At 50.0% G+C, this 15,918-nt stretch overlaps 1 protein-coding gene across 3 annotated transcripts in view; it reads left to right on the top strand.

The window, feature by feature from the left end:
* The window catches only part of ACAD8 (acyl-CoA dehydrogenase family member 8), a 38,980-nt gene that overhangs the window by 20,208 nt on the left and 2,854 nt on the right, over window positions 1-15,918 (top strand). For all 3 annotated transcript variants that reach the window (XM_038754353.1, XM_038754352.1, XM_038754351.1), the window contains exons 7-10: window positions 2,746-2,881; window positions 2,992-3,089; window positions 3,479-3,631; window positions 8,039-8,141. In XM_038754353.1, coding sequence (XP_038610281.1) covers window positions 2,746-2,881; window positions 2,992-3,089; window positions 3,479-3,631; window positions 8,039-8,141 — 490 coding nt within the window. The remainder of the gene's footprint in view (window positions 1-2,745; window positions 2,882-2,991; window positions 3,090-3,478; window positions 3,632-8,038; window positions 8,142-15,918) is intronic.

Here is a 15,918-nt window from a genome sequence, read left to right on the forward strand (position 1 = left end):
GGTTGTCCCACGGGGGGGCTCACAGTTTTAATCCCCATTTTACAGATGAGGTAACTGAGGCACAGAGAAGTTAAGGGACTTGCCCAAAGTCACACAGCTGACAGTTGGCAGAGCTGGAATTTGAACCCATGACCTCTGACTCCAAAGCCCGTGCTCTTTCCACTGAGCCACGTTAGCAATTACCATTATTATTATTATTATCATCATCATTATTATTATTATTACATATGGCATAATAATAATGATGGCATTTGTTAAGCACTTACTATGTGCGAAGCACTGTTCTAAGCACTGGGGGGGGATACAGGGTGATCAGGTTGTCCCACGGGGGGCTCACAGTTTTAACCCCCATTTTACAGATGAGGTAACTGAGGCACAGAGAAGTGAAGTGACTTGCCCAAAGTCACACAGCTGACAGTTAGTGCAGCCGGGATTTAAACCCATGACCTCTGACTCCAAAGCCCGTGCTGAGCCAGGGTAGCAATTACCATTATTATTATTATCATCATTATCATCATTGTCATTATTATTATTACATGTGGGCATAATAATAATAATGACGATGTTGGCATTTGTTAAGCGCTTACTATGTGCAAAGCACTGTTCTAAGCGCTGGAGGGGATACAAGGTGATCAGGTTGCCCCACGTGGGGCTCACAGCCTTAATCCCCAGTTTACAAATGAGGTGACTGAGGCTCAGAGAAGTTAAGTGACTTGCCCAAGGTCACACAGCAGACATGTGGCGGAGCCGGGATTAGAACCCATGACCTCTGACTCCCGAGCCCGGGCTCTTTCCGCTGAGCCACGCTGCTTCTCTAAGCCTCACTAGCGATTGTTCCAAGGCCTGAATGGAGAAGCCTGGGTTTTCTAGGCATGTCTTCTTGGCTTTGGCAGCACCTCCAGAAGTTCCCGGCGTCTACAGGCAGAATAATCGTGCAGCTGCTGGACTCCTTAGGTCCTTGAATAGACTCCCCCCAACCCTCGGGGGCCCCGGCTGCCCCGTGGGAGTTCTGGCCAGGGTTGGAGAAAACGGCCACTCAATTGTAATTGTCTAATGATGATTAGTTACAGCATGGCTTAGAACAGTGCTTTGCATCATCATCATCATCATCAGTCGTATTTATTGAGCGCTTACTATGTGCAGAGCACTGTACTAAGCGCTTGGGAAGCACAAATTGGCAGCATATAGAGACAGTCCCTACCCAACAGTGGGCTCACAGTCTAAAAGGGGGAGACAGAGAACAAAACCAAACATACTAACAAAATAAAATAAATAGAATAGATATGTACAAATAAATTTGCACATAGTAAGCGCTTAATAAATTCCATTATTATTATTCTCCGGGCCTCGGTGACCTCATCTGTAAAATGGGGATGAAGGGTGTGAGCCCCCCATGGGACAACCTGATCACTCTGTAACCTCCCCAGCGCTTAGAACAGTGCTTTGCACATAGTAAGCGCTTAATAAGTGCCATCATTATTATTATTATTATTATTGTAGAGGGATCAGTGGCTTGCAAGCCTGAGATCCCTGCTGAAGTCCAGCTCCTCTCTCTTCTGTGGGCAGGTTTGAAGTGGCCCAGAGAGAGAGAGGTGGCTCAGCTCTTCCCCGCACGTGATGCTCCGAGTCCCGTCTACTGCAACCTGCTCCCCAAAATCAGTGTTGCAGTCCTGCAGGGCTTCCCTGGAAACTTTCTCCCAAGCTTGTTCAGCCTCCTCCCCGCTCCCCGCAAGCAGGGCCCTCACTTATTCCGAGCAAAGCCACCCTTCTCGAGGAGCCCCAGATCCCGTCTCCCTCCAAGCTTCAACAAAACGTCATCCGACTGGACTGCTCCTTTCCCTGGTTTCTCTAGGGCTTGGTCCCAGAAAAGTGAGATGGAAACCGGCCGAGGAAAATGGGCACCACTGTTCAGTCAGGTCACTCAGAATTAAATTAACTGCTTTTCCCAATCCCTAGTAATAATAATACTAATGATAATTGTATTAAACGCTTACTGTGTGTCAGGCACTGTACTAAGCACTGGGGTGGATGCAAGCAAATTGGGTTGGACACAGTCCCTGTCCCGCATGGGGCTCACAGTCTTAATCCCCATTTTACAGTACAGTACTGCTTAAAATATAGTACCACTTTATAGTACAAAAGTGGTCCAGATGGTTTAATGCCTTCTGCTTATTTTCTCGTTTGCTGATGAGCAGCTCACTTCAGCGGGGCTGAACAGGCAAGGTATTGAATTTGCCCAGACCTGGGAACAATTTTGATTTTCCAGAGGGGCCCAGTGGGCATGTGGGGGTGGGTGAGCTCTAAAGTAGCTTCCCGTTCTTCCTGCCCGCCTTCCCCCTAAAGAGGGAGGAGCCTCTTTAGGGATGCAGTGAGCCCTAAGGTCCCAAATGTAGCTTCTCTGGGCCTGAGGTCATGGGATTCCCGTGGGGTTCTCCCTAACAGGCAAAGACGCTCAAGGAATAATAATAATAGTGATGATGGCATTTGTTAAGCGCTTACTATATGCCAAGCGCTGGTGGGATGCAAGGAAATCAGGTTGTCCCACATGGGGCTCACAGTCTTAATCCACATTTTACAGATGAGGTAACTGAGGCTCAGAGAAGTTAAGTGACTTGCCCAGAGTCACACAGCTGACAAGTGGCGGAGCTGGGATTAGAACCCATGACCCAGGAAGGACCGTGTCTCTTCTTCAGGAGGGAAGTTGTGGGGCAGGAGTGCCAACGTAGCTCTTGATTATTTTCCCAGGTCGGGTGGAACTCTCAGCCCACCCGAGCGGTGATCTTTGAGGACTGCCCCGTTCCCGTGGCCAACAGGATTGGAGCCGAGGGCCAGGGCTTCCTCATCGCCATGAAGGGATTGAACGGAGGGAGGATTAATGTCGGTGAGAGCTCTGGCACGCGGGGGCTGGGGAGCTGGAGATTGGGGAGGGCCAAGGCCTCAGCCTTTCTGGAAGTCTGCTTGGAATGCTCAGCCTGTCCCCCTCCTCTCCAGCCTCCTGCTCCCTGGGGGCCGCCCACGCTGCCGTCGTCCTGGCCAGGAACCACCTCAATGTCCGGAAGCAGTTTGGGGAGCCACTGGCCAGCAACCAGGTGAACGCTTGGAGCTTTCTGGGCCTTCCCTACTCAACCTCCGTGGGTGCCCGGGCCTGCCCCCAGCTCGCTGCATCCGAAGAGGGGGGGGCGACAGAAGAAGGGGACGGTTTGTTGGCTCCCACCGCTCCTGTGGACCATTTTCTGGAGTTGCCTCCACTAGGAAGAACTGGGATTGAGAGGCAGTCTGGAACCAGTAAGGCAGGAATAGCTTCCAGTTCCGGAAGCAGAGAGGAAAGGGTGTTGAGGGCAATGGAGCTGGGGGAAAAGTGTCTAGGAAATCCCTAGAGAAAGGATGGACCCTTCCCCTCCCTTCCCTTCCCCTCTCCTTACTTCTCCCTACCCCACTCCACCTCACCACCCTGTTTTCTCCTCCCCTCACCCGCCAGTACCTGCAGTTTAAACTGGCCGACATGGCGACTCGGCTGGTGGCGTCACGACTCATGATCCGGAATGCGGCCGTGGCCCTGCAGGAAGGGCGGGAGGATGCCGTGGCCCTGTGTTCCATGGCGAAGCTCTTTGCCACGGACGAGTGCTTCACGGTGAGTCATGGGGTTCCCCTGTTCTTTCGTTTTGCTTCTGTTTTTTCAGTGGTATTTGTTAAGCACTTGCTCGGTGCCAGGCATCGTACTTAGCACGGGGTAGATACGAGCTAACCAGGTTGGACGCAGTCCCTATCCCGCATGGGACCCACAGTCTTAATCCCCGTTTTACAGATGAGGTAACTGAGGCACAGAGAAGGTGTGATTTTTCCCAAGGTCAAGTGGTGGAGCCAGGATTAGAACCCAGCTTCTTCTGACTCCCAGGCATGTTGAAGCACGATGGGTTGGGAATTCGGTGATTCCTGGTCCTTGGGAAAACGATCAACCCATCAATCAAACCGTGGCAGTCGTTGAGTGCCTTCTGAGGGCAAAGCGCTTCACCATGCTCCTGGGAGACTGTCATGGAAGCAGGAAAAATGTTCTCTGCCCTCGGGGCACTCATAATCAGATGACAAATCAGGTGACAAATAGCATTTACACTAGTGAGAACAGGAGGAAGAAAAAAGCAGGAACGGGTAGTTTCGGATGCAAATTCAGCATTTTTGAGGAAAGAATTGGACACTTCCACTTGAGGGCAGGAATCAGGTCTGTCAAATCGATCGTAGTGTACTCTCCCAAGTGCTCACTCCTTGCTGACCTCTCTGCCACCTGTCCCTCCCCACTTCAGTCCATACTTCACCCTGCCACCTGGATCATTTTCCTACAAAACCATTCAGTCCATTTTCCCCACTCCTCAGGAACTTTGCATCAGACAGAAAATCCATATCATTGGCTTTAAAGATTTCCATCACCTTGTCCCCTCCTACCTTACTTCCTTGATTTCCTATTTCACCCCAGCCCTCACACTTTACTCCTCTAATGCAAACCTACTCATTATATCTCGAGCTCATCTGTCTCACCAGCAACCTCTCGCCCACATCCTGCCTGTGGCCTGGATTGTGCTCCCTCTTCATATCCAACAGATGATCACTCTCCCCACCTTCAAAGCCTTATTAAAAATACATCTTCTCCGAGAGGCTTTCCCCCACCAGGCCCTCATTTCCTCTCCCACTCTGTTTTTTGTCACTCTCGCACTTGGATTTGCATGCTTTATTCACCCCTCCCTCAGCCCCACTGCCCTTCTGTACATATCCATAATTTATATCAATTTATGACACCCCCCCCTTCTAGACTGCGAGCATATTGTGGGGAGGAAATGTGACTACCAACTCTGTTATATTGTATTTTCCCAAGTGCTTAGTACAGTGCTCTGCACACAGTAAGTGCTCATTAAATATGATTAATTGATTAGTACAGGGCTTTTCACACAGTAATCACTAAACCCACCGGGCACTATGAATCGACGCCATATCATGGCAGGAGAGTTTGTGCACGCTGATGAAGCGTAGTGCTGTGCCATACCCTTCCATCAATCAATCAATCAATTGTATTTATTGAGCGCTTACTGTGTGCAGAGCACTGTACTAAGCGCTTGCTGTGAGCCCATTGTTGGGTAGGGACTGTCTCTATATGTTGCCAGCTTGTACCTCCCAAGTGCTTAGTACAGTGCTCTGCACACAGTAAGCACTCAATAAATATGATTGAATGAATGAATGAATGAATGAATAATGGAAAGGTCTAAGCTGAAGTGTCAAAGTCGATTCACCTGGGCTGGGCGGCAGCAGCGTGGGAAAGAATCAAAGGTGAGTCATCAAAATGTTGATCAAAAACGGCAGAGATTCAAGTTTTTACTGGGCAATGATAAACCACTTCCATATCTTCACCAAGAAAACTCAAACCAGAATGACTTTATGACAGAAGATGGGATGTTTTGAAGAGGTTGTGTCCATGGAGTCGCGGTGGGTCGCAGTCGGCTTGGTGGCATGAGAAGAAGCAGCACTCAGTGAATACCACTGATTAGTTGGTTGGTTAACCCATTTAGATAATAATAATGGTGGTATTTGTTCATTCATTCATTCAGTCGTATTTATTGAGTGCTTCCTGTGGGCAGAGCACTGTACGAAGCACTTGGGAAGTACGAGTTGGCAACATATAGAGACGGTCCCTACCCAACAGCGGGCTCACAGTCTAGAAGGGAGAGACAGACAACAAAACAAAACGTATTAACAAAATAAAATAAATAGAATAAATATGTACAAGTAAAATAGCGTAATAAATATATACAAACAAATATATATATATATATACAGGTGCTGTGGGGAGGTGAAGGAGGTAAGGCGGGGGGGATGGGGAGGGGGTTAAGCGCTTACTATGTACCAAGCACCGTTCTAAGCGCTGGGGGGGTGTACAAGGTATTCAAGGTTGTCCCACGTGGGGCTCACAGTCTTGATCCCCATTTTACAGATGAGGTAACTGAGGCACAGAGAAGTTAAGTGACTCACCCAAAGTCACACAGCTGACAAGTGGCGGAGCCAGGATTAGAACCCATGACCTCTGACTCCCAAGCCCGGGCTCTTTCCACTGAGCCACACTGGAACTGGGGAGTGCTGAAGCTGGGCTAGAAGGAGCTCAGAACTAGTGAAATCAATCAGTGGTGAAATCTAATCCCAGCTCTCCCACTTGTCTGCTGTGTGACCTTGGGCAAGTCGGCTAACTTCTCCGTGCCTCAGTTACCTCATCTGTAAAACGGGGATTAAGCCTGTGAACCCCATGTGGGACGGGGACTGTGTCCAACCTGATTAGCTTGTATCTACTTGAGGGCTTTTTGCTTGGCACATAGTAAGTGCTTGACAAATACCGTAAAAAAGTATTTGTTGAGGGCTTACTATGTGCAGAGCACTGTACTCAGTGCTGGGGAAAGTACAGTAAGGCAGAGTTGGCAGACACGTTCCCTGGCCGCACTGAGCTTTCAGTCTAGAAGGGGAGACAGGCATTAATATAAATAAATAATTTACATTATATAATTTAAAGATATGTATGTAAGTCCTGTGGGGTTGAGAGTGGGACGAATATCAGATGTCACAATAGCAACTCCATCTTCCAGAGCTGATCCTTGTTCAGCTCAAGGTGCAGGCCCAAACCGGACCCGATTAAGGCTGCAGTCTTGGACCACAGTCAGAGTGGTCTCCTTGCCCTTGAGGAGGAGGGGAACGGTAGCTTTGGTCGTAAGAAGGACTGGCCAGCGCCAGCGATGTGTCTTCGTGGCCACCAAATGGCACGATAGTTTCACGCTAACAATAATAATAATAATACTGGCATTTGTTAAGCGCTTACTACGTGCCAAGCACTGTTCTAATCACTGGGGAGGATGCAAGGTGATCAGGATGTCCCACAGGGCGCTCACAGTCCTAATCCCCATTTTACCGATGAGGCACAGAGCAGTGAAGTGACTTGCCCAAAGTCACACAGCTGACGAGTGGCAGAGCCGGGATTAGAACCCACGACCTCTGACTCCCAAGCCCGGGCAGCAGGACCCCTGTATGATATCATCCCCCCCACCCCTTGGGTTTGATTGATGGGTTGATCATTTTCCCACGGACCAAGAATCACCGAATTCCCAACCCACCACGCTTCAACATGCCTGGGAGTTAGAAGAAGAACCTGGGTTCTAATCTTGGCTCCACCGCTTGGCTGCTGGGTGACCTTGGGAAAAATCGCTTAACTTCTCTGTGCCTCAGTTACCTCATCTGTAAAATGGGGATTAAGACTGTGAGCCCCCGTGTGGGACAGGGAATGCGTCCAACCTGATTAGCTTATATCTACCCCATGCTAAGTACAATCCCTGGCACAGAGCAAGTGCTTAACAAAAACAAAAACTAGAAGATAATGGGGGCAGGGGAGCGGGGACCAGGAGACCTTCCACCAGCCTGTCTTTTGGATGCCCCGTGAAGTGCCGAGGGAGACACCGGAGCCTGAAGATGGACCTTCCCATTAGCCCACTCTGAGACAATCAATCAGTCGGTCATATTTATTGAGTGCTTATGTGCAAGCACTGTACTAAGCACTTGGAAAGGACAATATAACAGAATTAGCAGGTATGTTTCCTTCCCATAATGAGCAATCTTCTTATTGTTCCTCGCCAGCAGTAAGTCTGTAGAAATGGAATGGGTGAATACATTTACCTTCCTCTCCTTTCCCCCCCTCTTTCTCTTTCCTCCTCCAATCCCTCCTCTCACCTCTTAACTCATTTCCATCTGCCCCCGTGTCTTCGGGGAACCACTGAGTATTTTTTTGTTCTTGTTCTAAGCGATGGGTCGATACAAGTTAACCCAGGTTACAGTCCATGTCCCACGTGGGGCTCGCAGTCGTAATCCCCATTTTACAGATGAAGGAATTGAAGCACAAAGAAGAGAAGTGACTCGTCCCAGGCCCCGCAGCGGCAAAGTGGCAGAGTCGGGATTAGATCCCAGGTCCTTCTGATGCCCTGATGGCTGCCAGCCTAACCCTCCCCCTTCCACTCTCTTGCAGATCTGCAACCAGGCCTTGCAGATGCACGGCGGCTACGGCTACCTGAAGGACTACGCGGTTCAGCAGTATGTGCGGGACTGCAGGGTTCACCAGATTCTGGAAGGTAACACTCCTGGAGCGGAGTGGGAGCTTGAATTGGCTTTCCTCCCTGCTCCTCTTAGAGGGGGAACAGGCACTTGGGGTCACACTGTTAAGGTCCCTCAGGTTTCCCATCCCAACTAAAAATAGTACTAATTATTAATAGTAATAATAGTTATTATGGTATTTGTTAAGTGCTTACTTTGTACCAAGGACTGTTCTAAGCGCTGGGGGTAATCAGGTTGGACACAGGCCCTGTCCCCCCATGGGGCTCACCATCTCAATTCCCCATTTTACAGATGAGGTGACTGAGGCCCAGAGAAGTGAAATGAGTTGCCCAAGGTCACAGAGCAGCCAGAGCCCGTGCTCTAGCCACTACGCCATCCACTACACCAGAAGAATCTTACTTCTGGTGCAGGTGCGTTCCTTAAGTTGTAGCCCAACCAGTCTAGGCAGGCCAGGGCTGTTGTGCGCCAGGACACAGGGGAGAAAGCAGTGGCCTTTTCTAAGTGCATCCGTGTTGGATCACCCGATGCTTAGAGTTGCCAGCTTTGCATTTTGAGTAGCGGGGGGGCGAGCTCTGGGCGGGGCTAGGAGTGGAGAGGAGAGAAGAAAAGCCAAGGGAAATGAGTTAAGAGGTGAGAGGAGGGATTGGAGGAGGAAAGAGAAAGAGGGGGGGAAAGGAGAGGAAGGTAAATGTATTTACCCATTCTGCCGTGCCGTGTGTCTTCCTCCTGCTCCAATGCCGCTGCTTTTTTCCCACCCGAGCTCCAGGACCAGGGGTCAGTGGCTTCTCTTGTCCCAGAGCCCCGAAAGGACGGTCCATCCACCCACCCAGCCCAGGCCCGAACTGTTCATGCAAACTGGGCTGGGGTTGAGCAGAAGTTTTGGGTCTGGTGCTACTGCGGCGCTGCAAACCCACGGGGCCTTAGAGTCTCTGCACCTGCCTTCTGGCCAGGGGCTGCCGGTTGCGGTGGTGGTTGCTATTGCTGCTACTGCTCTGACTCCACCGCTGCCCGTGACCACAAGAGCAGCCGTGGGAAGACCATCTGGCCTCCCTCAGGTACCAGAGTCGCCACCCCTCCTCATCCCCAGGGGATTCCCTAGGCTGCCTGGGCACAGCAGGCAGAGATATGGATGGCTCGCCAGCATGGAGATAGGTCCGTTCGTTGCTGGAAGCAAGAGGAACCGTGTGTGCTAGGGTGAGTGTAAGAAAAACTGAGCTTCCTGAAGTCACATCCTGCCAGTAGGAAACATCAGGTGGTACCAACATCGTGGTTCCGTTTGGGCTCCAAGGGGCCAGACACCTGCCCTTGTTCATAGGCCCCATAAAAACTGTTAATGTCTTTGCCCCCTCGCTGCCAATCCTGAGGTAGGGAAGGGCCCCCAAAACGGTAAAAGAGCTGGCGCCACTGCTGCTGCTCTCAGCAAGGAGGATGATGATGATGGTATTTAAGCGCTTATTATGTGCAAAGCACTGTTCTAAGCGCTGGGCACTGTTCTAAGCGCTTGCCTCCCTGACATTTTCTCTCCTGGTCTCTGCCTAATCTGCTCTGCAGTAGCCTGGAGGAGGGGGCTCCCTCCTCAGTTCCTCAGAGTTTATCAACCTGTCAGTCACTAAACAGTATCTATTGAGCACTTTAGCGACAGGCAAGTTGTGGTTCCTGCCCTTGAGCCTACAGGGTAAAGGCAGATAGGGGAGTTTATTACAAGAAGGAGGGGGCGGGAGAGTTGAAAGATCTGTACATCAGTGCCATGGGACAGCGGGGTGTGATTACCCAAGTTATTAGATGATGTTGACATGCAGAAGTTGCAGTAGTGGGGGGTAGCTAGGGTGGGAAGCTGAGATGAGGTGGCCTAGTAGAAAAGAGATTCAGAGGACTTGAGTTCTAATCTGGGGTCAGCCATATGCCTGCTGCGTGACTGTGGACAACTCACATAACTTTTCTGTGCCTTGGTTTCCTCGGCTTCATAAAAGGGGTTCGGTACCTGTTCTCCCTCCTGCTTAGTCTCTGAGCCCCATGTGGGACAGGGACTGGGTTCCATCTGATTAATTTATACGTACCCCAACGCTTAGTATGGTATTTGGCACATAGTAAATGCCGAAAAAATACTATTATATAAACAAGTGAGGAAATGAGAGATTAGTCAGGGAAGGCTTCCTGAAGGAGATGCAATTTCAGAATGGCTTTAAAGATGGGGAGAGTGTAAGCAGGAGTGGGGAGCCTGAGTGAAGGTGGTTGGAGGTGAGAGAAATAGGAGGCACAGTGAGTACACTTCACAGTGAAGAGTAAGGGCTGGGGGGATAGTGAGAAAGAAGCAAAGAAAAGTGAGGGGGAGAGAGAGTTGGTTGAGGGCCTTAATCAATAGTTTTTAGCGCGTGCTTTGTGTGTTCAGAGCACTGTACTAAGCGCTTGGTAGAGCACTTCTCTGGGCCTTAGTGACCTCATCTGGAAAATGGGGGTTGAGGCTGCGAGCCCCATGTGGGACGCCTGTCTACTTGTTTTGTCGTCTGTCTCCCCCTTCTAGGCTGTGAGCCCATTGTTGGGTAGGGACCGTCTCTATCTGTTGCCGATTTGTATTTCCCAAGCACTTAGTACACTGCTCTGCACACAGCGAGCGCTCAATAAATACGATTGAATGAGCAGTAGAACAGATGCATTCCCTGCCCACAATGAGCTTACAGTGTAAGGGGGAAACAGACATTAATATAAATAAATAAATTACGGGTATGTACATAAGCGCTGTGGGGCTGGAAGGGGAGATGAATAAAGGGAGCAAGTCGGGGTGATGCAGAAGGGAGCGGAAGAAGAAGAGAAGAGGGCAGAGTAAAGGGAGGCCTCTTGCAGGAGATGTGCCTTCAATAGGGCTTTGAAGAAGGGCAGAGCAATTGCCTGTCAGATATGGAAAGGGAAGGCATTCCAGGATACGGGCGAGTGGTTGGCAGCGAGATAGACGAGATCGCGGTATGGCGAGTGGGCTGGCATTAGAAGAGTGAAATGTGCGGGCTGCATTGTGTTAGGAGGCTAGGAAGGTGAGGTAGGTGGGGACCCGATGATTGAACGCTTTAAAGCCGCCGACGGTAAGGAGTTTCTGTTTGCAGAGGTGGATGGGCAACCACTGGAGGTTCTTGAGGAGTGGGGAAACATGAACTGAGCTTTTATGTGGGAAAAATGATCCAGGCAGCAGAGTGAAGTGCGGACTGCAATGGGGAGAGACAGGAGGAGATTAACAAGGAGGCTGATACAGGGGTTGGGGTGGGCGCTGAGACAGGATGAGAGGGATGGGGAGGGAGGGAGGGTGGACGTGGTGCAAGGGAGGGAGAGGTATGATAATCAACAGCAATAACTGCTTAATCTGGTGACTCCCTGCGGAGATTGCTGAACTGTGAGCAGGTCCTCGAGAGCGAAGAGGTCTGTGTTTAGCCGATGTTCAGGTGTTTCTGCTTGATGTGGCAAGGAATGGGCAACCAACTGAGGTTTCTGAGGAGTGGGGAGATGTGCGCAAGACAGTGTTTTAGGAAAATGATCTGGTCGGAAGAGTGAAGAACGGACTGATGGCAGGGAGGTCAGACAGAAGGCTGATGCGGTAGTTGAGCTGGGAGATGAATCAGTCGTTCAGTGGTATTTATCAGGTGCTTACTGTGTGACAAACAGTGTACTAAGCACTTGGGAGAGTACAGTATAACAGAGCTGGTAAACATGTTCCCGACCCTCAAGGAGCTTGCAGCCTAGAGGGTTTGACGGAGATTAACGTAACTGAACTCGAGCAAGAACGACCAACCAGCTCCATAGCCCTCTTTCTGCTTTCATCCACCATACAGCTGGTTAATCTAGTAGCTGGACTTTCACACTGGCCTGACCCAACCTCGGCTCTGCCCCCACGGGAGGGAGGAGCCTCAAGTTTCCGTCAGTCGGAAGTCATCTCGCCAGGAATGTGCTTCCTGTCGTGCGTCCAGCGGCGTGTACTGCCACTTCCCCCTCCTCGTCAGTCAGTTCTGTCATTTCTTGTCCCACTGCTCAGGGGTCAGAGTTTTTGTGTTTCCTCCTGCCTTCAGGACATCTCTACTTGGATCTACAGGACATCTCAAATTTAACTCGTCCAAAACGGAACCAGTATTCCCAACCAAACCTTATCCTCCCCCTGATTTTCCTGTCACTGTAGACAGCACCACCGTCCTCCCCGTCTCAATCCGTAACCTTGGCGTTATCCTCGACTCATCTCTCTTTTAACCCACATATTCAATCTGTCACCAAATCTCGTTGGTTCTACCTTCGCAACATCGCTAAAATTTGCCCCTTCCTCTCCATCTAAACTGCTGTCATTTTAATACGAGCACTTATCCCGTCTGACCTTGATTACGGCATCAGCCTCCTTGCTGACCTCCCTGTCTCCTGTCTCTTCCCACATAAGTCCATGCTAAACTCTGCTGTCCAGATCATTTTTCTACAAAACCACCCAGTCCATGTTTCTCCAGTGGTTGTCCTTCCGCCACCGCATCAAACAGGAACTCCTTAAAATAGGCTCAATCATCTTGACCTCTTCTACCATTCCTCCCGATTTCTTACTACAACCCAGCTCATACACTTTGCTCTTTTAATACCTACTCACTGCACTCTGATCTCATCTATCTGGCCACCGACCCCTCGCCCATTTCCTTCTCTGGCTTGGAATGCCCTCCCTCCTCACATCCCTCAGGTGGTCACTCTCCCCACCTTCAAAGCCTTATTAAAAGCACATCTCCTCCAAGAGGATTTCCGCAGCTCAGCCTCATTTCCTCTTCTCTCACTCCCTTCTGGGTCATCCATGCACTTGGATTTGTACCCTTTATTCACAGTACTTATGTATCTATCCACAAGTTATTCAGTTCTGGTAATATCTGTCTCCCCTCTAGACTGTAAACTTGCTCTGGACAGGGAACATGTCTCCCAAGCACTTAGTATGGTGCTCTACACACAGTAAGCACTCAATAAATTCCACCGATTGATTGTTAGATTGCTTTATGGACCAACATGGTGGCGGTTGGGATGGAAGAAAGGGTGGCTACTGGAGATATTATGAAAGAACAACCGACCGGATTTGGCGACAGATTGGGGATTGAAGGAGCAGGAAGAGTTGAGGACAATACTGAGGTCGCAGGTGATGGGAAAGTTAGGAGGAGGAGTAGATTTGGGAGGTGAGACGAGGACTTGGGTTTTGGACAGGTTGAGCTTCAGGTACCCCAGAAGCAGTGTGGCTTAGTGGAAAGAACACAGATTTGGGAGTCAGAGGTCATGGGTGTTCTAATCCCATTCATTCATTCAGTTCATTCATTCAATCGTATTTATTGAGTGCTTACTGTGTGCAGAGCACTGTACTAAGCGCTTGGAAAGCACAAGTTGGCAACATCTAGAGATGGTCCCTACCCAACCGCGGGCTCACAGTCTAGAGGGGGGAGACAGACAACAAAACAAAACATGTAGACAGGTGTCAAAGTCGTCAGAACAAATAGAATTAAAGCTATATGCACATCATTAAACAAAATGAATAGTAAATATGTACAAGTAAAATAGAGTAATAAATCTGTACAAATATATATATACAAGTGCTGTGGGGAGGGGAAGGAGGTAGGGCGGGGCGGGTGGGGAGGAGGAGAGGAAAAAGGGGGCTCAGTCTGGGAAGGACTCTTGGAGGAAGTGAGCTCTCAGTAGGGCTTTGAAGGGAGGAAGAGAGCTAGCTTGGCGGATGTGTGGAGGAAGAGCATTCCAGGCCAGGGGGAGGATGTGGCCGGGGGTCGGTGGCGGGACAGGCAAGAATGAGCCCCAGTGAGGAGGTTAGCGTCAGAGGAGCGGAGGGTGCGGGCTGGGCTGGAGAAGGAGAGAAGGGAGGGGAGGGAGGAGGGGGCGAGGGGAAGGCCAGCCTGGAAGCCGAGAGCGAGGAGTTTTTGCCTGATGCATAGGTTGATAGGCAGCCACTGGAGATCTCTGAGGAGGGGAGTAACATGCCCAGAGCGTTTCTGCACAAAGATGATAGGGCAGCAGAGTGAAATATAGACCGAAGTGGGGAGAGACAGGAGGATGGGAGATCAGAGAGGGGGCTGATGCAGTAATCCAGTCGGGATAGGATGAGAGATCGAACCAGCAAGATAGCGGTTTGGATGGAGAGGAAAGGGCAGATCTTGGGGATGTTGCGGAGGTGAGACCGGCAGGTTTTGGTGACGGATTGGATGTGTGGGGTCAATGAGAGAGTGGAGTCGAGGATGACACCAAGGTTGCGGGCTTGTGGGACGGGAAGAATGGTAGTGCCGTCTACAGTGACGGGAAAGTCAGGGAGAGGGCAGGGCTTGGGAGGGAAGATAAGGAGTTCAGTCTTGGACATATTGAGTTTTAGATGGCGGGCAGACATCCAGATGGAGATGTCCTGAAGGCAGGAGGAGCCGCGAGCCTGAAGGGACGGAGAGAGAGTAGGGACAGAGATGTAGATTTGGGTGCCATCAGCGTAGAGATGATAGTTGAAGCCATGGGAGCGAATGACTCTGCCACATCAGTTGTGTGACTTTGGGTAAGTCACTTAACTTCCCTGTGCCTGTTACCTCCTCTGTAAAATGGGGACTAAGATTGTGAGCCCCACGTGGGACAACCTGATTTCCTTGTATCTACCCCAGCACTTAGAACGGTCCTTGGCACATAGTAAGCACTTAACAAATACTATTATTGTTATTATTATTATCATTATTAAGTGCCCTAGAGGTAGGGGGTGATGTGGGATTACAGAGAAACAAAGAGGTCAGTGTTAGGTAGATTTTGGAGTTATCCAACGTAGAGGTGGTAATTGAAGTCATGAGCGCGAATGAGCTCTCAGGGAGTGAGGATAGATTGAGAATAGAGGGGGACCCAAAACAGCTTTAATGGACACCCACAGTTAGGGAGAAGGAGGTGGAGGAGGAGCGGTTGAAAGGGGAAGGGGAATCAGTGGGCAGAGGGGAAGGAGGAGAACCAGGAAGAGCTATGTCAGAGAAACCAGGTTAGATGGTGTTTCCTTGAGAATGAGGTAGCCCCCACGGTCAAAGGCAACCAAGAAGTCAAGCAGAATTAGGGACAGAGTAGATTGTATTACATTTGATGAACAGGAGGTCATTCGTGGCCTCGGAGGGAAAAGTTTCAGTGGAGCAGAGGGAGTGGAAGCCGGATTGTAGGGGATCAGTGTGGCCTAGTGGAAAGAGAAGCAGCGTGGCTCAGTGGCCAGAGCGCGGACTTGGGAGTCAGAGGTCACGGGTTCTAATCCCGGCTCCGCAACTGGTCAGCTGAGTGACTTTGGGCAAGTGACTTCACTTCTCTGGGCCTCAGGTACCTCATCTGTAAAATGGGGATTGGGACTGTGAGCCCCAAGTGGGACAACCTGATAACCTTGTATCTATCCCAGCGCTTAGTACAGTACTTGGCACATAGTAAGCACTTAACAAGTACCGTTATTATTATTATTATTACTATTACTATTATTATTATTATGGATCTAGAAGCCAGACGACCGGGGTTCTAATCTTAGCTCAATCACTTGTCTCCTGTGTGACCTTGGGCAAGCTGCTTAACTTCTACTCATTCATTCATTCAATCGTATTTATTGAGCGCGAACTGTGTGCAAGGCACTGTACTAAGCGCCTGGGAAGTGCAAATCGCCAACATATAGAGACGGTCCCTAACCAACAACGGGCTCACAGACTGTGTGCCTCAATTGCCTCATCTCTGAAATGGAGAGTAAGACTGCGGGCCCTCTGTGGGACAGACACTCTTTATGTCCAACCAGATTGTCTCTACTTCAGTGCT

The sequence above is a fragment of the Tachyglossus aculeatus genome, chromosome 11, assembly GCF_015852505.1.
Source record: "Tachyglossus aculeatus isolate mTacAcu1 chromosome 11, mTacAcu1.pri, whole genome shotgun sequence".
Lineage (NCBI taxonomy): Eukaryota > Metazoa > Chordata > Mammalia > Monotremata > Tachyglossidae > Tachyglossus > Tachyglossus aculeatus.